Source organism: Equus quagga, chromosome 21 (assembly GCF_021613505.1).
Source record: "Equus quagga isolate Etosha38 chromosome 21, UCLA_HA_Equagga_1.0, whole genome shotgun sequence".
Lineage (NCBI taxonomy): Eukaryota > Metazoa > Chordata > Mammalia > Perissodactyla > Equidae > Equus > Equus quagga.
This window is the reverse complement of record NC_060287.1, coordinates 35290532-35314871: the sequence shown is the minus strand read 5'-3', so window position 1 is coordinate 35314871 and position 24340 is coordinate 35290532. Positions and strand designations below refer to the sequence as shown.

Genomic DNA, 24340 nt, shown 5'->3' with positions numbered 1-24340 from the left:
GCACAGCTGTAGCGACATGCCACCAACTGGGTGGCTTCAAAGAACAGAAATTCATTGTTTCACAGTTCTGGAGGCTGGAAGTCCAAAATCAAGGTGTCAACAGGGCTATGCTCCCTCTGAAACCCCTTGGGGAGGGTCCTTCCTCATCTCTTCCTAACTTCCGGTGGTTGCTGACAATCTTGACATGCCTTGGCTTGTAGCTACCGTGCTTCAGCCCTGCCTCCATCGTCCCGTGGCCTTCTGCCCCCCTGTGCTTGTCTCCTTTTCTTATAATGACACAAGTCATGCTAGAATAAGGGCCCACCTTACTCCAGTCTGGCTTCATCTTAACTAAGTACATCTGCAATGACCCTATTTCCGAATAAGATCATGTTCGGAGGGCCTGGGGGTTGGAACACGGATATATCTTTTGTGGGGACAGGATTCAACTCATATCATCACCTCAAGGTAGGAGAACTGTAGAAAGGAAACCACGATAGAGCGTATTTGGCCAAGGTTCCTCCTTTTACAGAGGATGATGATTTTCAGAAAGTTTAAACGATATCCATCAGGTCATGAAACTATTAAGGGCCAAGAGCAAGACTCTAACCCATAACTCCTGAGTCCAAATCTCAAGTCCTTTCCCCCACAGGACTTTTTGAAATGCTTAAGTATCGCATGAATGTCTCAGGCCATAAGAGAAAGGAAATGAGTACTCTGGATGGGGCAATCAGGGAGGGCTTCCTGGAGGCATGATCCCTGCAGGGTGGGTCATAGGGCTGGGTTGGGAGAGCTGCACTCAGTGTCTTGATCATGACTCACCATACTCCTAGAGACAGAGACAGACGTTATTCTTGGCTCTTCACAGATCCCACCACCAGGAGGAATGCAAAGGCTGGGCCCACAGCGAGAAACCGGTACGCCAGCCAATGGACCCTCAACAGACCCCACCCCACCATTTCAGCACACACCCTCACCACAGACTGGAGGCTGCCAACGCCCAGGGCTGCGGGGTCAATGGACAAGGAGAGTGACAGTTACAGCGTCAGCCCCTCACAAGACACAGGTAGGGGCCTGCACACCTCCTCCTCCACCCCCAGGATGAGTGTAGCCCACACCCTGGGCTTCATGGGCCCCGACTCATTCTCTTTCAAGGTCGCTTTCAAACTGTTAGGCTGCTTTTCTAACAGGTACCAATACTGCGGTACGCATTGATGACATCCAGGGCCCAAGGAATTCTGCAAAAGAGCCAAAGGCGTCTATTTTGCACATATCCTGAATTGCAGACTCATGCTGCTGTCTCCTTTTATTCCTACCCCCACCGAGAGAAACATAGACATTTTTAAATCTTCACCCACATGATTGCAATAATTCCTGATCATACTCTGAGGGCGTCTGACCCACTAGCATCTCCAGGATTAAGACACATGACAAGGTCGTGGCACCCTCTACCGGGAACCTCGGCTGATCCATCTGACAATTAAACAGGGGCTGATTATAAAGTAAGTCATCTAGCCTATGGCATCAGCCAGCAAGCTTTCACTTCTGAGAGAGACAGAGCCTAAGAATAGCACCGGGTTGCCCACCCCCCCCATCTTAAATTTTGAAAAGAAATTATATCTAAACCTAATAGCTGTAGGAAATTTTAATACTCATTTTCTTTTGTTCTGGAAGATACACTTAAAAATAGTGTTCCAAAGGTGGAGTGTCACCCTGTACATTTATTTTGATGGCTGTTATTTCTCTTAGAAGAATCTCAGCTTTGCACAGAGGTGACTTCAGAACGTTTTAGTGGGCTTAAAATGCAGATTCCTTGGACCAAGATGCACCTTTTTTTGTCCTGGGGTTTTCAAGTCCCGGTAAAGGGAGGTACACACAAAGGATGAGTCTAGCCATTGGGAACAGTTCTGCCCCTTGGCCAGTTTCCTTGCAAAGTCACGTCTTCATTTCGAACCATCATCACGGCTTCTGAGGCCAGAGGAGCTGAACTGCAGAGCTCCAATCATTCATGCCAATTACAGTCTACAGTACAGATCGATTTGCAAGTCAGAGCAGGGAAGGGGGAAACACCACAGCACATTTATACTGCATTCCCAATTATTTTCACTAAAAACAGAATTTTTTAAAGGGGATGCATTACTGATTAGTGGAAATGTCCCAGGCTGGGGGCATCTAACTACAGCGATTCAGTTGAAACAAAGTTCCCTGAGCCCACTTTGCTGAGGTTTGTGAAGCTGACCTCACAGCAACAAAGGCAGCAACAAAGGCAGTCCTCCGGCAAAGACCCAGGACTCCTGTGGGCTGTCCAGTGATCTGGAAGAAATCAGTGCAAACTCACGGTGATAATTCACCCATCTTGTTTTCTCTTTCACACGGCGTAGATCGAGCGCGAAGCAGCATGGTCTCCACAGAAAGTGCCTCCTCCACTTACGAAGAACTGGCCAGGGCCTATGAGCATGCCAAGATGGAAGAACAATTGAGGCACGCCAAGTTCACCATCACAGAGTGCTTCATATCGGACACATCATCTGAACAGTTGACGGCAGGGACAAATGAGTACACAGACAGTCTGACCTCCAGCACCCCTTCAGAATCGGGGATCTGCAGATTCACTGCATCTCCCCCCAAACCTCAGGATGGAGGACGCGTGATGAACATGGCGGTTCCAAAGGCACATCGGCCAGGTGAGAGAGGACCCATGTGGACCGTTGTCGAGGAAAGCTCGTCTTCCTCGTTCACACTCGTCTACGATGAAAGCCCTTCTTGGTGTTTAGACTGGCTGTTCCGTATATTGATTGCTGCATAATGAGCCACTCCAAAGTTTATTGCCTTAAAACAACAGCAATCATGTCTTTTGTTTATGAATCCGAAATCTAGTCAAGGCTTGGTGGGGAAAGCTCATCTCTGTTCCAGCAATGTCAGCTGGAGGGGCTCAGTTAAGGCTGGAGGACCCTCTTCGAAAATGCTCGCTCACCTGGTGAGTTGGTGCTGGCCGTGTCCTCCCTATAGAGGTTTCTTCACAAGGTGACTTGGGCTTCCTCATGTCATGGTGGCTCCATTCTAAGAGCCAGTGTCCCAAGAGACAGACAGTGGAAATTGCCAGTTTCTTAAGGTTGGGTCTAGAAAATTACATATCACTTCTGCCATATCTATTGTTCAAGCAGTGGCAGAGTCCAAGGAGCTCAGATTCAAGAGAAGGAAACCTCCCCCCCACCACCACCACCACCACTTGATGAGAGGAGTATCAAAATTATAGGGCTTATATTTTAAAACAGCTATGCTGAGGGCTTTCAAAAGGAGAGGGATCTCACCAATGAGCCAATGCTTGGAACTTGACTTCACTGAGTTACCCAAAGTGAGACTAACTGGCTATTGCTAGGTCAGCTGGTAGTTTGGTCTTTGCCTGAACATGTGAGAATGGTCTGGGTTCGTGTGTGGGTGCTGTAAACTCTGCAGGGCCTGGCAGATCATGTGAGTGAGTGAAGAGGCCAGGGTGTGGGGTAAAACGGAGTGATGCGGGCATGGACAACTTAAGAATTCACCAACTTTCTAGAGGGAAAAGGCTCTAACAAGCTCCTGCCAACGGGTCCCAAGTGGAAATGGGGGCCTAGTATGAGGGAGTTTCTCAAGAAAATCCAGAAATCTTGACTGTATGGAGAGTCACAGTTTTTTTAAGTGTTGGCTCTGATATTTGCAAATCGTTGTAGCGGACAAATAAAACGCATTTTTAGACTGAATTCAAATCATGGCAGCTAGTTGTAGTTCTCATCAGAAAAACCGCTTTTCCTTTTTCATCCTCAAATAGCTGCCTGTAGACTTTCCTTCACGGACTGGCTTATCTGTTCTTATGGGATCCAGTTTTATTTCTCTTTTTCCCATTTTCTGAACCACTGTGCTAGTTCTATTTCAAACACTTATCTTCATTTTAAAATTATTGCAATTCCCTTGGGTTTTATGGCATAAGGCCCAGCTGAAATGAGCCTTATAAATGCATAAAAATATATAAAATAAGAAGTGCCTATCCAGCAACTAATCTTCCAGACTGAGTCAAGATTCATGCCAGCATACAATAAAGAATGATGGCTTCATTTATTTTCACTCTGTCTACGTCCTCCGGGAGAAGACAAACGGTTATTTGTGGGTGTTTTTATTTCAAGGATTTTTTGTTGTTGGCATCTATTTGCAAGGCAAATGCAGGAAAATGTAAGATAAATGCTGTGACTTTTTGTGGATGAGGAAGACAGGAGAGGAGAAAATGAACCTGTGGGCGTATTGTTTAGCGTTGATTGGCTTTAGTTGCCCCATCTGCAAAATGGGCGTAACTCTGGTGCCAACACATGGGGTTTGTGTAAGACGTATGGAGGTAAAGCAGAGGTTAGCAGAGAACGTGTCATCGACATTCGTTGTTTCTGTTGTTGCCTTGTGATGCTGTCGTTAGAATTCCCACGGTGACTCCAATGGCAGTCTCCAGATGTGCTGTTGGCTGCGGTCTTCCTTCCCTCTTTTGTTCATTTTCCTGAAGTGGCCACTGACATCCTGGGAAGCATCCACCTCATTTATGTATCACCCAGTGAAGTACTTCATGCTTCCATCTAAGATCCACAGCCACCATCCCCCTAGCATATAAGGAGCTTCTGGATTAAATGATGGTCCTATTTGGGCAGACTTTGAACTAATTAAAGATTTGTTTCTTTTTGATGGCTTCTTGTTCATACTGTTGGATTAATATTGAAAAAGAGTTAAAACTTTTTTCATGACATTGTTGCCTGGATCCATCAGAGCAGTTGAAAGATCGTAACTAAGTTGCTGTTGTTTCAATATGCTATTGAGAATGAAATGATTGTATAACTTTAGATATGAAGACGTTTTTAAATTAATGGGAGTTCTAAAGTCCACAAACTTTGTTTCGTCCACGCTGGATGACTGTGTTATTATTGAACATCTGATATGCTTTTAGGAAAATGTTTCATCCTTCTGGAAGCCTTTCTGTTGCTCCTTTACAATGCAACTAAATTCAACATTGGGCACAGAACCCGAGGTTGCAGTTTCTTCTCCTGCTGACTAGAGGCTGTGTCAAAATTAGCAGTTCCTTGCGCTGTGTACCTGTGTTGCCGTGTACCTGTGTTCCCTCGTGATTCTAGATGGTATCAGTCAGTGTGTGTCTCTGGGGAGTCTTTCAAACCTCTGGATAGCTTTCTCCTCGCCATCAGTTCCTCTTCTTTTTTGATGATCTTTTTTTTTTTTTCATTTATAATCCCAAGCTTTTCAACTCTGTACAAACCTGAATCAAGTTGAAGGAACTTGGCCAGATCATGGCTGCAGAAACATAGGAAACATGTCTGTTGCCTTCGTATTTCTCTCCTAGTGTCTAGCAGATATCTGGCAGAACAGTGAGCGTTCAAGAAATACATTTAAATGACTTAATGATATTGAATATATACTCCTAACACTGTCTCACATATTGTAGGTGCTTAATAAATGTTATTGAATGAACAACTACATCATGGTTGTGATAATGACAAGACTAGCCAATTGGTTAAAATATTGCAATTATTAGAAATTATTAGTAAAACACAAGAGGACATTTAAGTCCACTCCATCTTCCAGCTTAACTTTAAACAAAGTGATTTATTTCCTATTCTTGCTCTAAACAAGTCAAAAGAAAATCTCTTCTACAGATAAGGAGGAGATCCCCAAGAAATGTGGAAGGCTCATACAAGAGGCAAACATCAGAGTCTAGCTTTCGATTTTTAATAATACCTGAATTTTGAATTTTCTGTATTGTGGGACTTGTATATTTCAAATAAAATGCCCATTGTGTAATTGTTTTATTATGTTCCATAAGGGATGGCTATTTCTATCTTTTAAAACAAAAACAAACAAAACTCTCTGTTCCTCTGAGAAATAGCTGGAAAGTTCAACAGCTTCTCTTCCTCTCAGTCAGGGTAGCGTCAGTACTTTGGTTACAATACCTATTCTTGGTTTCGGGTAGCATCTTGAGCCAGTTTCTGACATTCTTGGATTACTGCTTCTTTATTCATGATGTTTATCCGATGCAATCAAGAGATGCTACTGCATGAAGCTACTTAAATCTATTTAAAGCTTCAAATGTGCAGCGTCATGCAGCTGACCCCACTAGCAGCAGGGGAAGCGTTGGCCCCTTCAGATCTCTGCACTTACCCTCTGGGGCCGCAGCCTTAAATGGACACACATCAGCCTGTGTCGTGATGAACACCGTTATGGTGTTCCAGCTGGAAATGACCACTGCCTGCCGCCAACTTGTTGGTTCTCTGAATAACCAGTTATGCGAAGCAGTTTTTGAGTTTTCATTTTTTGATCCATTCCTCCCATTCTTCATGCTCTCCTGGGTGTGTATTTGACCAAAAAGCTTGGAGAGTGAAAGGCAGGGCCCTTATCTGAAGGACAAGCCCACCTCTGCTCAGATCGTGCCCTCCTCCACTAAGGCTGGCCCTCTTGGTCTCCGTGTCATTTAGGTGCTGTTTTCCCCTCCGAAGGCTACATGGCTCTCATGTTGGCTCTTAAATCAAAATTAGACGCCAGAAATCTTCTCTGCCAAATAACCTCCTCCCCAGCCTCGCTCTTCCTGCATCATCTGAGAACTTGAGCTCTGCTCCTGGCTGGTCAACTGGCGCAGACTCCCGCCTCATGACCCAGGGCGTCACACTTCATTCCTCTCGGGGGGGGGTTCCCTCCTGCCCTTTCTCCTTTGGGTTGGGATGCTGGGGCCCCGTGCCTTGGGTTTGCATTCCTCCTCTTTTTCACATCATTCAAATTTAATTTAGAAATTTCTGTCATGAATGTTATTCCAAGAACTAGGGAAAGGGTCTCCTTTCAAGTACAAGTATCTTTGATGCCTACACATGCACATGTGTGTGCACAGGCATGCACACACATGCAAATACATGCAGACACACAGGAGTGCACCTGTACACACACACGCATGCATACACACACAGGCATGCACCTGCACATGCACACTGTTGGTGTTGCTCTGGCCTTCACCCTTCCAGAGATGGGCCTGCTCCTTCCCTCCCAGCCTCTCTGCTTCCATTTCTTCCTTCAGTGTGTGTTTTTTGAGTGCCTACTCAATAACTGGCCCTGCTTTAGCAGCTGGGGATACAGCAGTAGAGAATATCCACAAAGACCCCACCTTGAAGGAGCTCACATCCCTGGGGGCAGACAGACACTAATCAAGTAAACAAATCACATAGTTTCAGATCATGAGCAGTGCTGGGAAGAGAAGTAAGTAGGAGAAGGAGATAGTCTGGCAGGGGCGTTTTATGGAGAGGATGGTCAGGGAAGGAAGGCCTCTTGGAGACAATGAGACCTGAGTTGAAATCTAAATGATGGATGAGGCAGAGGAAGTCCAGCAGAGATCCTCAGGGGACAGTGATCCAGGCAGAGGGAAGAGCAAAGATAAAGGCAGGAGACAGGAATGACCTTGGCATTCACTACCCACAGCAGGAGTTTCCTCTGAGCTGCCAAACTTACAAACTTTCAGACAGTCCCATAGAATTTCAAGTTAGAAGGACCCTGGGGCCTTTATCAACACCTCCGTACATTGCTATTCAGGCTTGTTCTGGGTAGATCTAAATATTCAGAAGTCCTCATTCTGGCTCCCTGCTAGAAAACCCAAATCTCTCTGATGTACATTTGCATTTTTGTCTTCTTAAAGCCTCTCGTGTAATTTTAGTCTGATGTCCATTTGCATTTTTGTCTTCTTAAAGACTCTCTTGTAATTTTAGTCTGATGTCCCTTGGACACCTAAAGTGATGGTAGGGCTTGTTCTGAAGGTTCCCAAGCTTGGAACTCTAAGTCTGCTTGCCTTTTGCACCCACCTCCTCCCACTCTTGCCACTGGTTATGGATGCTCAAGCCCCCTTTCTGAGTGTTATTACTGATTTATTGTAGCTGCTTCTGTTGTGTGCATCCTCTGCCTCCTGGACTTGGATTCTCTTGTTCAAATTGCTTTTGCTCTGACTTCTGAGCCCCTTAGACAGCTCACTGTTTGGCTTGATAGGCTTATTTGGGTTCAGGTCTAGTTGTTGGGGAGCCCACGGGAGGTAGAAGTTGAGGAGGAGGGCTGTGCCTGATAGACCTGTGATGGAGAGGCAAGAGGGCCACCTGTGTCCTACTGAGTGACCAGAAGGAAGCTTCTAGATTCCAGTGCTGCACATGACAAGCAAAAAGGCTCTCCACAGTGACTGAAATTTCACTGCGTTTCCAAAAAGGGTCTGTCAGGACACAAATATATTGCACCCATTTATTCAACCCATATTTATTGAACAGCTTCTCTGTAAAAAGATACTGCATGAGGTATTATCCTAAGACACGAAAATGTCAATGTATTAAATCAACACTTCCCACAGTCTCCTTAGTTTATCAGAACAGCATGTAGTGTCATAGACAGCAGGTACTGAAGACACAAGACAGATAAATGAGGAGGTCCAAGAAACAAGGTGAAATCCAGCTTAGGAAGGCAGGCACCACCCCCTCCCACGCCCACACCCACACTCACGCACACAGACTACACACAGCCCAGTGAGATGTCATGATGAGCCAGGTCCAAGCTGAGGGTCCTGGGAATATAGAAAAACTAAGAAGAAGACAGCAAGACCATAGTCTGTCAGTGTGGTTCTGTGTGGATACAACTGGCACCAAGTTCTAATGCATCCTATACCCAAAGTGGAGAAGCAACAAGCCATAAATTCTAGTTACATAGTCAACCCCCTCGTGTTGATATCGCTTGTGTGGCTTCCCATGGCTCTCAGGATAAAGACCTAGGAGGCTGTGAGAGGTCAGCCCCGTCTTCCTCACCAGTCATGACCTCCCCTCTCTGGGCTCCAACTCTCTGGCCTCCTAAACCCCACAAACAAATATTTCCTCTGCCTGGAATCCTCTCATTTCCAGTTTAGCTCAGTCCTTCTGTGGGATGACTCAAGATGCACAGGGTTGTTGAGGTGGGTCTGCCAGCTTCATGGCTGAGCAGATACAAGCCCCCAATGGGAGCTCCTCCTCGGTGGTCCCCAGTGTGTGGGTCCCTGTGGGTCTCACGTGGGAGCTGGAGCTGTCTTTGAACCTCACAGACCCTTCCTCACTGAGTGCTCCAAAATCCTGCTAATGAGTTCTGGGTTTGCCTAAATGCTGGGGGACATTTTCTAATCCTGCTTTTCTTCAGAACTACTTTATTTCAGAAGAATCATGAACAGCAACAAACTCTAAGCCCCACTTTATACCTCAGTGTAGTTTTCAAAGTCCACCGGGGAGTGGGGGATCACAATATCCATGAGCTCTTAAAAATGTATGAAGCCTCTGGAGTACAAGCCAAGAATGGTAATAGGATCCGTGTGCACGGACCTCTGCTATCAAGCGCACATTATTTATTTAGAGTTTTTCCTGGTTGCCGTTTGGGAGTGAAGATTCATTTTCCAGGAGAGGTTCGTTTACAAGTTTTCATTACCATACTGCAACATTAATGTTAAACTAAAAAAGTGTTAGATCTCGTCTGCCTCCAGTGTGGGCGGGCTGCACGCTCCCCTTTGTAACTTGCTCTTTGATGCCATAGTATCATTGGAAGGCTGATCTGTGTGGTTTTTACTGAAATTGCTAGAACTCCACGTAAGCATGCTTCACATCTTATTTTTGTGCCAACATCCAGCTCCATCCAAGCACAGATAGCGAACCTCGTTAGAAACTGATGAAAGTTCCTTTTCATGTGGCCCCGGAGGAGACTTAAGCCCCTAGGGACTCTGATTCACTTTCATCCTGTACGAATTTGTTGTGAAAGCATGTGTGTTTTCACAGTTGCCGACTAGTAAAGTCGTGCACAGGAAGGGGAGGAAGGCTATTGCATGTGCCTTGGAATTTTAGGTTCCCAGATATGCATTCATTTGTCCCATACTTATCCCTAAATTCCTGAGACAGATGCGCTTAACCAGTCTTTGCAGGTGAGATAGTTCAGAGCATAAGAAAGAATCTTTTAGACTTAAAGGTGCCCTTGGAAATTATTGTGCCCCCTTCACTTGACTAAAGACAGGGGTCACCAAAGTATGTAGAGAAAGAGGCAGGATTTCAACACAAAGTGCAGAACTCCTTGACTCATGCTCTTCCCATTGTTCTAAGCTCCCACCTCATCAGGTCAAGTCAGAGAAAGACCTTCTGACCACTGTTCTGTCCAGCCCATCCCTGACTTTCTCCCATGAAGAACTGAAGCTGTAACTCTTTGTGGACTAGGGAGGTTGGGGAGCAGGATTCCTTATTCTGGTTGAATTGAGTGTTTTTTCAAGTACAATTAAAGTAATAGAAGGATCCACTTGGAATCATGACCTTTGGCTATCTAAACTAAGATGTCTCAACAGTAGTAGCACAATAAACACTTGAGACAAGATCATTCTTTGTGGTGTGGGCTGTCCTGTGTGTTGTAGGATGTTGAGCAGCATCCCTGGCCTCTGTACGATAGAAGCTAGTAGCAACCAGCACCCCCCCCCCCAATTGTGTTATCCAAAAAAGTTTTCAGATGTTGCCACATGCCCCCTGGGTGGGGGGAATCAACCTCAGTGAGGACCACTGATCTAAATGTTAGACCTTTCTCTTCTAGTGTGTGCGTGGCAAATGACAGGAACCGTAGTCTAAGAATAGATTCGTGGAATGCACATCCATTATAGATTTTCTGAATCGATTCATTCCTGTTCTGTTTCAGTATTGATTTTGCTATCCTTCTTCCAAAGCGAAAATGCATTCAAACTCCATGTGTGAGTCTGAATATATTGAGAAAGTTCAGGAAGTTTTGCTTTCCTGATAGGAAGGGGGAGTCTCCTGATTTTCAGCTAAGACAAGGCAGGTTTAAGTCAGGAACTTTCACACAGGCGGACTTGAAGGCCCCCTTGGTGGAGGATGGCAAGCTTTGAGCACGTATCTGCTGAGGGGTGTGGGACCGCCAGGGGGGCTCTGTGCTGGTTCAGGGCACCAGCAAGCAAAGAGGTTAGGGACAGAGGGAGAAATCGATGCTGACTTATTTAGTGTGAACTCTCAGAGATATTAGTGGCACCAAGGGTCCCCAGAGGGCAGTGACAGGAGGATGAGAAATGGAGCATTATGTTAAATAATAAGGTGCAACATTGAAACAAAGCTAAATCACCCCTCATCCCTCAAGGCGTGAGTCACAGCAGCGCCTGGGCTCCCGTGGCGGGGGTGAGGGGGGCAGCTTGTGGCGTGGGGGTCTGCGGGTTGATGAGGCAAAGTGGGATAAATGCTCTGGTAATGTAGAGGCCCCATGGGGGTGTGGGCTGTCAATGCCAGGCAAGGGGACAGGCCATCCTGCTGTCCATGATCCACACCTATTCTCGTATGTCCGCCTCAGTGTTCTCGCCCTCCCCACTCCTCTTTGCTTCAGTCCATGTGATGTCTTCACTTGTTCCCTCTCCAACTGCTTTTCTCTATTTGTGGCTCTTTGTCGCTCATTTCATCTCTCCCTGGTTCTATGCCTCCATGTTTCTTCCCTCTGAGTGTGTGTGTGTGTCTGTCTTTCTGATCTCCCGTCTTTCTCCCACTCTCTCTCTCTCCCTATCCAGTTGCTCTCTCTCTCTCCTTCATCTCCATCTCCCTCCCCTCCCTTTCCATCTCTCTCTCTCTTTCCCTCCCTCTCTATTTTCTGACTCTCTCCCCCATCTCTCTGTCCGTATCTCTCTGTCTGTCTCTATGTCTCTCTCTCTCTGTTTCTCTCTGACTGTCTCCTGTCTCTCTGTCTCTCTCTCTCAGCCCTCCTCCCTCCCACTTACCCCTGCCATACTCCATCCATCTCAGCCCAGTCTGACCGCAGTCTGGTCCGGCACCTTGGTCCCTAAATTTGGTTTCTCAGAGTTCTTTCTTCCCACAGTTATCAGCCATCTTCAGCCCTTGCCTGCACTGCACATCTCTGATGGGAGGACCATCAGCCTCGGGAGCAGGGCACAGTGGGTGACTGTTTATGACGTGCAAGTGCACAATTGAAAACCACAAAAATTTGTGGGCGGATGGGCCCCCAAAGGCCCAGACAGGACTCTTTTAGCCCGCTGTCACCCTGTGTATTCATGCTGGGTTTGGGAAGGTAGCTAACTAGGTGTAGCTAACCAGGAAGGTGCTAGAAGTGTGGGCAGTTAGGTAAGCAGTGCAAAAGGAAGACATGGAAGGGAGCATCGTCCCCAGGTCATTTCCCTCCAGCTTTCAGAATGTGAGCCTGGGTCCTCCTGTCAACCACTGTCCTTTTCTCCTACATCCCTCATCCTTCCCTGTTAGTGTGCTGCTTGTCCCCCCAATTTTCCTCCCATCTCTGTCTTTCTGTCACACACACACATAGGCACACACACAGACACATACACATCACGCTTTCCCTGATGTCTGGGCCCTGCTTGCTGTGCTGCACTCACCTGTCTCCCCCTCCTGCACTCTCTGTTTTACTCCTTCTCCGTGCCTTTTACTTCATGGGTGGAAGTTTCCGCACAAGAGAAACAAAACAAGAAAGAGAGAGAGAAAGAAAGTGGAAAGGAAAGCTGGAGGGAAGCAGAGAGGAGAAGTTAGATAACAGAGGATGTAAGTCCTTGCCGGAATACACCGCAGTGCCACTGTGGCTGGTTTTCCTGGAAACAGCACTAAGATGTGGCTTGGGCTCTGCCAGCGTTCGGTGTTCTGTTCATGGCAATGGTAGGTTGATGCACAAGGATGCCCAGGGGCATGTGCACCTGACAGAGTGACTCTGGAGCTCAAAGCAAAAAATATCTTTAAACTTCTGCTAGGTCCCTGCTGCTTTCAGATGCATGGAAGAACTCCCGAGGGTCCTGGCTGGTTCCATCAGGGTGTGTGTCTCCATGGAGCATGGCGAGGGCTGTGTGGCCGGGCGGATCAGCACGGGAGAACTGGACGGGGAGGAAGCAAGAAGGCCCACTCTTGCGGAGAAAGATGCCTTCCAAGAGGCTTCTGCTCCATGTTCGGGGAGAATCCAGGAAAGCCGCTTCCAACATATCCCTGAGGGGGTCTCTGAGTGCCAGCTGGGCAGACGTCTGCTTCCTGGGAGCAGGGGAACTGGGAGAAGAGACTCTGGCTTGGCCTGTGGAGAGAAGGAAGGACGGATGACAGGATAGCCCAGCGAGGGGCTACTACGAGCCCAGAGCACGGGTGGGGACACCCTAAACCGCTACCATGTTGGCTGCTGTCATTGATCGTTCAAGAGAAATCTCCTCCTTTCCTTGGTTGATGGAAGCAGAGACTATTCTCTGGGCAGAGGTGTTCATGTGAAGCCCCCCAGCCCATTTCAGCTGAGAAGAAGGAACGTCTGTGTTAGTGTCCTATGGCTGCTGTAACAAATTACCACAAGTTACATGGCTCAAAACAACAAAAATTTATTCTCTCACAGTTCTGGAGGCCAGGAGTCTGAAATGAAGGTGTCAGCAGGGCTGTTCCCGCTCTGGGAACTCTGGGGAAGGGCCCTCCCTGCCTCTTCTGGCTTCTGGTGGCTCCTGGCGTTCCTTGTTTGTGGCTGCATCACTCCCATCTCTGCCTCCTTCTTCGCACGGCTTTCTCTCCTCTTCTCTGTGTCTCAGATCTTCCTCACCTTTCTCTTATAAGGACACACGTCATGAATTTAGGGCCCACCTGAAATCCAGAGGATCTCATCTCGAGATCTTAATTACATCTGCAAGGACCCCTTCTCCAAATAAGGTCGCGTTCACAGATTCTGAGGGTTAGGACAAGGACACATCTTTCTAGGGATTGCTGATCAACCCAGTAAAGACAGAAACTAAGGTATGAGGAAGATTCCCTGCGCATCTCCCTGGCAGGTCTCCAGCTCATAACTTCAGCCCCTCTGAGAAGGGAGACGTCCGTCAGTAAAATTTTCATATACATTATCTAATTAAATCCTCACCACAACCCTCTGTGGCAGATTCCGCTGTTATTCCCAATTTATGAATGTGGAAACTGAGCCTGGATTTAAACCAGTCATATTAAATGCAGTCACTTACCATCCAGACTTCAATCTTAACTGCCACCATTAGAATCATTGTTCCGTTTCTCCCATATGAAACAGGCAGAGGGAGGCAGGGAGGTTAAGAAAGGCAGGGGTGCCCATATCCAGATTGTCACCAAAATTTCCCATTTCACTTCTCTCTCTCTGGAGTGATAGGTGCACCGGTTGAGTTGGTATCTGTAGGCATCTGAAGAACATAAAAGATGGACAGACGATTCGAGAATCCAGCTTCCCAGCTGGTACTTGGACTAAAATGTGGGGGGGCCATTTTGGTAGACATAAAGTACCTTTGATAAACAAAGCTCACCACCAGTTGCTCTGGTGCGTTCTTCCATATACGGGCATGAATTATTAAGAGAGCTCATTTGCAGCATTCACACAGCTGAAAGGGCTACTCCGGGTGCTAATTGGGAAACACACACTGTCAAAAGAGCTAATTAGAGCATCCTACAACTTAATCAAGCTTTGCCTGAAAAACTGGATCACTCGGAGACATTGGATATTCAGAGATACTTGGCAGACCCGCCATAAGCAAACACAAGAAGCCCTTGTACATCAAGCTGCGGTGCTGAGCTGTTTCCATTATTAAGGATTTCCGGTTCTCGCCAGTCTTTTTCAGCTACCCTAACCCTCTTGATCGCTAAATCTGAAGTGGGAGGCCCTGCGGGCAGGGGGCAGATATCATGGGCTTTGTCTTTTGATTTCGAACACATTTGGTCCATCCAATCTAGGACTGAGCATCCTGCAATCCAGCTGGGACCAAAAGGCTACTGCTTTTTAAGGATTTAATAAGCCCCCCTCATTCAGCGGGGAGTTGCCGGGATGGAGACTCATTCCCCAGTTTGTTACAACACGTTACAGATATGGCAAGTGTTCGCGATTTGGTTGGGTCTCAGGAACAGCATGAGGCATTCTTGACCTACATTTTTAGATAACCCTGGAGGCAAATGTCTTCCACATTTGCTCAAGTAGTTGAACAAAATGATAAAAAGTAGTTTCAGTCATGTAAAGAAATAAAGGAGCAAATTAACATAATTTGCTTTTGGACTCAGGAATAAACACAGATAATCACTTTTAGGAAATTGGATATATAAAAATCCACAAATTTCAAAATGGGTAGAATAGGACATGTTGCTTCACGTGCAAAATGTTCTTCACACTGCAAAACAATTTTCAACTTTATTTTTTTATTACAGCTTTTAATGTTTTCATGATATTTGTTTGCAAATAATTAACCCCCGATAGAGAATGTGGAAGAATACATCTACTATCATAAATGAAGATAAATAATTTCAATGTCATCATAAAAGGCATCAGGGACATAAGATTTCGTTTTTAAAAAGTAAATACTTTCGTTTTTCAGGAGTGAAGCTAATACGCATGGCAAGGTGCACCTGCACCTTCACTATTAGGGTCTCTAATGGTGGACCTCATGCTATGATTTTTTCTAAGCCAAAGTCCAAATACGTCAAGTTACCAAAACCTTGTTCACAAGAATGTCAAATTATGTAATTTCTTTCTCTAAGAGTGTTATGGCTGATTTGTTGTTAAGGCATTTATTGTTGGGCTTTCTTTTGATCCAGCTCACTGTATAAAGCCAACATTGAATCAGAGTAGCTTTAATTTCAGTGAGCCAAATCCAAAATGTCTCTGGGGCAATTTTAGTGAAATACATGCTACAGCTCCTAATGAAATCATATAATGACTCACCATGGCTTCGTGGGATAAAGACATCCTGAGAAAGCCAAGGGGAAACACTAAGTGGACTCTTGCATCATAAATATCGAGTGACATGACAATGTAATTCAAAGACACGATAATCAACTGGTAAATTTCCCAAAAATAAGGTCATTGTCCCTCTTATCCTGGGGAAAAGTATCTCAAGAAAAGTAATAGCATTTTCAAAATCCTTATGTTCGTTTAAATTGTATAAAATGCATTTTTTGATGCCTGTTCTTGGTTTTATTTCTAGTTCTCTCACACCATTGGGCGGTCCTTTCCTCTTGTTTAATTGGTTTTCCCTTGCAGTGAGTGAACTTGAATTTTTGAAGGTTTGGGCCTTTAAGTCACTGTGTAAACACACACAGCTCCCATTACTTTGTGAGCAGGTCAGAGCTAGGGGCAGCCCCGCTTCGTACAGGTGGTTCCTTCATCCCCCGCTCTGCACTCAGAGCCCAGAACCTCCACGGGGCTGACTGAGGAAGACGTGATTGACAATAAGGAAAGCAGGGAATATTTTGAAGCAAAAGAAAGGAGAATTGTCAGTTATTTTAAATTCAGAAAGTTAAGGGATGAGTTATGCCTTTGATCTATTATTAAGATAAAAATGCCCACTAGACATCTCCTCTTGAGTGTCCCCCAATCACATCAAACTCAGCATGTCTGAAACCAAACCCAGTATCTATTTCTACCAAAATATGACCTTTCTCCTAGACGTCTCTTCCCAGTGAATGATCTCACTGTCTCCCCAGTTTCCTAAGCTTGGAAGCTGGAAGGAGTCATCCCTGTCTCCTCCTTCCCCTTCACCAGTGCCACCTGTCATCAGTTCTGAAGCTGTCTTCCTTGACATATCTTCCAGTTTCGTTCCCTCTTACTTCCCACTGCTGCCTTCTGAGCTCAGGCCACCATCATGGCTCCCTCCCCTGCTCATCCTCCTAACTGGGCTCCTGGCTCCAGGTCTGCATACTCCTTTCCTTTTTCTAACTAGAGCTGCCTACCTGGTGTGTCATGAAGGAGTTACAGGTGAACCAAGCTGGTGAGCCCCTCAGGCCCTAAGATGGCCAGGAAGAGCCCCCTGAGTTCATCCCAGCATGCTGCGCAAATACCCCTTGTCTGCATGTATCTTGAAGTGAGAACGGGGGGAAGCACCAGGCTAGAGAACGAGCACTGCCTATTCCAAAACTGCGGAAGTTCAGCTCCAGGCTTCAGTCCAGCTCAACCTGGGGAATGTTGGGTGCAAAGTGTATCTAGTGCCTGGGTCCTCATTGTGCTCATGCATTGCAGGGGACCAAAGAGATGTATCGAAGACTTGAACCAGGATCATGAAGATGGGATCAGAAAGTAGTCAAGAGGTATTTTGCAAGTAGAATTAACCCAGAGAAGAAGGTGTCAGAGAGGGCTCAAGGTTTCAAGCATTAAGGTCTCGGAGGAGGAGGATGACATGAAACAAGATTAGGCACACAGGAGAAATGGGGGTTAGGCTGGGAGTCAGGGCTGACTTTCATGAACTGAGTTTGTAAATCATGGCATTTAAAATTCAGGATGGACATTCATGTGGAAATGTCTAGCAAAACATCTGAAATTCAAGTGTAGGGCTCAGGAAAGAGAGCAAAATGGAAAAGATAGATGTGGGAACTACTCATAAAGAGGTGATGCAGCAGCTGAGCTCTCTGAGAGGGAGCTGAGCACAGGCCACTGGGAAAATCTTGTATAGAGGAATAATGGAGGACAAGGATCCAGCAAAGGAGAGTGACAAGTGGCAATCAGAGACGTAGGAAGGTATCTGGGAGAACAAAGTGCCATGGAAACTGAGAGTTCTAAGAACAGAAAGATCAACAGCATCAAATGTTGTAGACCATGCAAGTAGGATGAAGACCAAGAAGAAACCAAGGAATGTGGCAATAAGAGGTCATAGCTGACCTTGAAAGAACAATTTCAGGGGGCAGGCCTGGTGGTTTAGTGATTAAGTTCATGCACTCCACTTTGGTGGCCTGGAGTTCGTGGGTTCAGATCCCAGGTTCAGACCTACGCACTGCTTATCAAGCCATGCTGCGACAGGTGTCCAACATATAAAGTAGAGGAAGATGGGCACAGATGTTAGTTCAAGGCCAATCTTCCTCAGCAAAAAGAGTAGGATTGGAGGCAGATGTTAGATGTTAGCTCAGGGCTAATCTTCATCAAAAAAAACAAAAACAAAAGAAGAAACTATTTCAGTACTTAATGGTGATAGAAGCTGTGGCAGTTCAGATTTTCCAAGAAGACGATGCTAAAATAGATTAGATATGCGAGGGATTTACTGGGGAAAGTCTTGCAAAGAATAGAGAGAGAGGGAGCAGGAGCAGGCAGGGAGAGTCCCCAGGCCAAGATACAGATCTGACACCTGTGGGAGGAGAAAGGGAAGAAAGGATTGGACAGGAAGAACCTCAGACTGCCGCACACTGCTGAGGAGGCTGCAGCCAGGACGATGGGGAATCTCTGAGCCAAAGTTGCCTTTTAGAGAAATCCCACATTGGGTGGGAATGGCCATCAGGAGGATCCTGTCATGCTCAGGCAGTAGCTGGGAGCAGCCTGGAGGCCGGGTGGCCTCGGCATTCTGGAGGGTGCAGCTGGACCACCAGCCAATCTCTCTCCCGGCGGTAGGTTCTCTTGAAGGAGACCTGAAGGTGCATTTCCATAGCACCACAGAAACCAAAGTGAGTGGTCTCAAGAAGAAAGCAGAAATGCTAATATTGTGGTCCAAGCTGTTCTTGTTTTTGTACACAGCACTAACTGAAACAGAAGAGACACAACAGGTTTAGCAGGTAGGCAAAGCCTGGGAAGGAGGCCATATGCTCTGGGATTTTCACCAAGAGCAATTGTAGAAACCCAGACTCTAAGTGGCCAGCCAAGGTCACACAGTTTTGTGGAGTTGTTGAGACTAGGTTCAGCTCTTCCTTCCTCCTTCCTCAGCATCCCTGCCTCCCTCCTCAAACCTGGCACTCTGCCGGCACTTGCCATCACATCCGGGGCTCGGTCTATCACATTTTATACCTGATGTGCACTGCTGCCTTTGATGTCATTTTTCTTTCCGTTGTGGGGTTTTGGAGGACCTTGTCATCTCTTTTTCTCTGGTTAAAGTGTGACATTTAAGAGCCCAAGTTAACGTGCTGTAGAGAAGCCAGCTCTTCCTGTGCCCAGGGGAGAGGTGTAAGACAATTCCACCTGCCCCTGTGTGAGTTCTGACCAGGGGTCTTGAAAAGCGTGCCCAGGAGCAGTGACGTGTCCATCTCCAAACCCTATGCATGCACGCAAAAGCCCTCAGCACCTGTTGACCGAATGAAGAAACCAGCTAACCCCTCTGTGTTTCTTTTCAGGTGACCTCATCCATTTGCCTCCATACCTTAGGATGGACTTTTTGTTAAACCGAAGCGGTCCAGGCACCAGCAGGGACCTGAGTTTAGGGCAAGCGTGCTTGGAACCTCAGAAAAGTCGGACCCTGAAGCGCCCCACGGTCCTCGAGCCAATCCCCATGGAGGCCTCCTCCTCCACGTCCTCCACGAGAGAGGGACAGCAGTGGCAGCAGGGGGCCGTGGCCACATTACCTCAGCGAGAGGGCGCAGAGCTTGGACAGGCAGCTAAGATGAGCAGCTCTCAAGAGTCCCTGCTTGACTCTCGGGGGCATTTGAAAGGAAACAACCCCTACGCGAAATCGTACACCCTGGTATAACAGACAGCATGACTGGACAGCCGTTGTAAATACAATTTAAAAAATCCAATCAAAGCTACCTTTTTTTTACGGAATTCCGATATTTATAATTAAAGAAAATTGCCAAAATATATTAAAAAAAAAAAAAAGAGAAAATACTGAAACCACAGACAGTGCAAAGACTCTCCTGCTTTTTTTCTGTCTGAGTGTGAGCTCCATCTGCCTGGGCATCTGATTTTTTGGGAAAGAAGTCCAGTTTTATGATCTTCACAGGCTACTGCATTTTTACTGATTTTCTACAAAGTGCATGGGGGACTAATTCAACCTTCTGACTGGAAGTTCTATCACACAAGATTCAAGAAAGAAAACAGGAAAAAAAATTAACCCTCTTTGTGAATTTAAAAGGGACAATGATGTGAGGGCAGGGGAACTTTAGCCACATTCGCACACCTTTCTTTCCCATTAGAAACGGGGTCCCCAGTCTGACCTTGTTCTGTTGTTCATTAGGACGAGTGCCATCAGTGAAGGGGGGGGGGGAATTGATCTGGTTTCCTTTTTTGTTTATTTTTTAATTTAACGAGACACTCTTTGCATTTTGTCTAAGCGAAATAAAAAAGAAAAGGTGGTCTGCCTTTATTTCGATGTCTGCTTCTCTTGCCTCCTACTGATTGCTGGGTCCTCCTTCCTATGGATGCTTGTGTTTGCAAATACCAGGGCTGAACCTAGAACCCAGCTGAATAAACCAGAGAGGATGCCAACACTCTGAACTTCTCGGGAACGGCTGGCAAGAGCACAGAAGGTGCAGCTGGTCTCAGCCATAACAAGGGGCTGGCCAGGTTTTCTAGGCTTCCCAAATGCTCACCTGGCCCTCTGGCTAGATCAGGGGCCAGCAAAGCATGGCCTTTAGGCCAAATTCAGCTCACTTCTGTTTTCCTAAATAAAGTTTCATTGGAACACAGCCATGCGCCCCATTTGCATTTTGTCTATGGCTGTTTCATGCCACAATGGGACAGTTGAGCAGTTACAGCAGAGATGGTATGGTCAACAAAGCTGAAAATATTTACCATTGGCCCTTTACAGAAAAAGTTTGTAGACCTCTGCTCTAGAGTCCCACAGCTAGCCCCAGCTTGCTGGAGAGAGGAAGAGAGGACCAGGAGAAGTCTGTGCATCCTACTTTCCCAGATCTGTCCTGTCACCACTGGGACTGGTACCTAAATATGCAATAGACCATCCTCGTGTATGTTGCCTCCAGGTCACTCCTCCATACTCAGAAGAAAACTAGTTGATAGTAAGTGATGTTCCTCTGAAATCTAAGTTTTTATTGTCATTCTTATTCCTCCAGTTTAAATTACTTACTTTGTGGCTCGTCCTAACAGACAACTTGCTCTTAAACAGTATGGTCTGCGTTCGTCATCCCATGAGCCTTCCATAGTGTGCTTTAGAAACAGCATGTAATCCTCCCATGGTACCCACATCCCATTCCAGACTCCCTTTCTCAAAAGAGAAGGATATCCAGGTCTCCATGTCAGAGGTTTGGCATTGACCAGAAAACTTGATCAAATGCCCATGGGTGCTCGGTTCCCCAGGTAACAGACTGCACAAGTACCTTCTTTTCCCTTAATATTCTCTACAGGCTCCCCTTTAAGCCACCAGCATAGGCTGGTGACGATTATTACCACCTGGGAACATGTTCAGAAATTTCTTTCCTTTTCTCCCTCCTTCCCTCATTTATTCCCTTCCTTCCTTTCTTTCTCCTTCCCTCCTTTCTTCCCTCTTTTCCATCATTTCTTCCTTCCTTTTATTTTCCAGGTAGGCCCATTTGCCCACGTAGATGCAATGACACCAAGAGCCTGCAGAACAGGTCCAGACCCATCTCAGGACCGCCGGCTGGTGCTACCATTAGGTGACTCCATGGATGTGAGATGTGCGTTTTTTCTTGCCATGGTTTCAGAATTTAATCCATGCTGATAACTTATTGTCTGCACCCTCACAGACTGTTTTTTTATGGAAAAGAAATAAAATGCTAGTTTCTGGGAAAAAAAATTAAAGCTCTCTCTTTCATCAGTCTAAAACTTCTATATTCCCCAAACTTAGAAATTTACCTTTTTTTAAATTTTTCTCTCAAGCTGTGCAAAAATAAAAAAATTCTGTATCATGTCTGCCTCTGGAATGAATTACTTTCAATAATCTTGCCTTTAAAATGCTTATTAAAATGAGTTCAGCACACAAGCACTGTGTCAAAGGTCCACCTCCATACCTGTCAGATGGGGCCCGGTATTCCTGTCTATAAAGAGATCCAGATGCTTAGATTAAAGGAACGCTGTGTATTGCAAAAACTGTTATAGAGAGTATCATAATTAATCTTCCTCCAGACCTCCGCCTGTCTCTAATCTGATTTTTAATGTCTTTGAGAGGTCATTTTATTAGCCTTAGTCTATAACCAGATTGTTGTATCTTAGAGTGGTGAAACTCAGACTCTGGACAATAAACGTTGGGTCAATGGACTGGGTTTCCTCCAAGGCACCCATCTGGTCCCCAGTCTGAAAAATGCCCACCTTCCTGAAGTGAGCAAGATCTCTTAATACGTAGCCGGTAAGCCACACAGAACCCAATGCTCATACATCTACAGGAGCCCTGGTGCTTCCATTCAATTCACATTGAACTGCCTACCCGCTTCCTTGTATCCATGTCTGCTATGATTACCCATGAAGAGAAGAGTGTGGAGAAGTGGAGGTGAGAAAAGATGGAAGAGTAGGATGGCATAAAGCTGGTCACAGGCTAGACTGGGTAAACTCTAATCCCATCCTATTTGTGTTCTTGCTATGGAGAATCTTGATAATGTCTTAAGACACAAAAAACACACTATTGCTTAAATTGCTCTTAAGCAGTAGACGACCACTCAGTTAAGGTCCCTCTGACCTGGGCCCTTGAGTCCTCATATGCCAAAAGCTTCATGCCATTTTTAAGGAAATGACTGAAGCTTTCCAGAAAAGCTGTGAACTCGGTAAATCTATTTCCTGCAATGGCAGACAGTGTGGACGGCCTCCAGGGCCCAGAGCAGGAACGGAAATACAAGGACTGGTTCATTATAGTCACCTACCCTGGAGAAGTTTAAAGGGAGCTAAGAGTATGAGCCTGTTCAAAAGCCTTCTTTAACTGCCTAACAAATGTGACCCAGAAAGAGGGCTACTTCATCAACTCTCTAAAAGTCTCTCGGGAAGACTGTCAACAATTTAATATCCAGGAGTCCTGAGCACCACGTTACTTTTCCAACCATTGACCCACAATGACCTGCCAAACAACAGTCAGAGGAATGAGTCTGGAGGGAAGGAAAGGTTTTCTGCAGCTCTTAGAAACCAAGCTGTTGCAATCCTTAACAAGGGCTCAAATCAAGGAGTCTTCAGGTCTGTGTGAAATAGTGTTTGTTTGCTCATGTATGTTTGTTTCTTTGGGAAGACGCATGATGGTAGAGCTCTTGGGTGGCCTAAGGAATTCCTGAGCCTGATGCGCCGGGGCTAGGACAGAGTTAGATGGTAACTAAGGACAGCACCCTGGCTGAGCATCTCGCCCCCAGCCATCTGGGACTTAAGACTGGATGGACTTCAGCGTGACCTGGGTCACTCAAGTGTCATCGAGTGAAGGAGTGGGGAATAAGCATTGAGAGACAATCCTCCATGGGTCCCTTGCATTTGTGTATGTCTTCTGAGCAGGGGCATTCATGGATTCTGTTCTGCGTTATCTTTGCATAACAACTAGCTGTAGAAGACAGAGATCTGTCTCCCTGCTGGGCAAAAGGCAGAAGTGTTTGCTGCCAGGATAACAAAAATAGTATCTCTCTCTGAGGCAAAGTTTGGCAGGTTTGCCAGCAACCCCTTTTAAAGGTTTGGGGTTTCCATTAGACACAGGCATTCAAACCCTCACTCCTTCCTGATGTTCTGGGAGAGGGGGGAGTCTCAGGCAGCCTCCCTCACCTCCTTCCATCCTCACTCCATTTCCTCTTCTCAATGAAACCCTCCTTGTGCACTCTATTTAATACCTCATTCTGCCCGCCTCTTGGCATTTCTGTTTCCTCATACCTTCTCCAGCTCTCTGCCCTTACTCTTATCATCTTCTAAATTACTGTATCATTTACTTATTTATAATGGTTATTATTCATTATCTGTCTTCTCCCACTAGAATGTCAGCTCCACAAGGACAGAACTCTGTTTCATTCATCACGTCCCCAGTTCCTAGAACAGCACCTGGCCCATGGTAGCATCCTATAAGTATTTGTTGAATTAGAAAAAAAATGTTTGGTTTCCTAAGCTCAGGATTCCACCGCTGGGACACAAACCCACTGTGTGCACAGCATCCACCTGGCTGCTCTGCATCACCCCATGGGCCTCGGGGACCTAGGGAAACTGGTAGGAACATGGCACGCATGCTGACTCCTGTGCAGTGAGTAATATCATGCTGAGTCTCTGAACTCAGGCTTCATGTCTTCGTGTCTTCAGGCTGCATCCATGGAAGTGTGGCAGGCCAACGTGTCAGCTTGCAAGTATGATAAAAATCCGAGACCCTCTATGGTTCTTGACAATAACAAACTAGACATGGGCAGCACTAGCTCCCTCCTCCACTCTCTCGTAGGACTAGTTGCAGATTAGACTTCTGGGTGTGATGCACTCACTCACAAATTTTTTGCAATTTGATGGGAATGTTGTTGGTTTTTTCCTTTTCTCAATTTCTCACTTTCAGAAAGAAAGAGAAAAAATGGAAAAAGTAACTTTGAACACATGGCAAGGGGTGCCTGCTTTCATCTCCCAAGACAAGCTTGGCAAAGCCAGAAAGCTCTTTGTGTCCCAGAAACTTCAAACCAACTGTAAGAAGAAAAGGCAATGTTTGTTATCTCTGGCATTGTGCCTGCCCAGAGAGGGTTGTGTTCTGCCACAAAAAGATAGC

General features: G+C 46.1%; 1 protein-coding gene across 1 annotated transcript in view; it reads left to right on the top strand.

Annotated features, from left to right (window-relative positions):
* The window catches only part of LOC124231306 (Down syndrome cell adhesion molecule), a 579967-nt gene extending 560544 nt beyond the window's left edge, over window positions 1-19423 (top strand). Inside the window, exons 31-33 of the mRNA XM_046648016.1 lie at window positions 848-1045; window positions 2361-2663; window positions 19071-19423. Of these exons, the coding sequence (XP_046503972.1) occupies window positions 848-1045; window positions 2361-2663; window positions 19071-19423 (854 nt within the window). The remainder of the gene's footprint in view (window positions 1-847; window positions 1046-2360; window positions 2664-19070) is intronic.
* Window positions 19424-24340: the final 4917 nt, after the last annotated feature.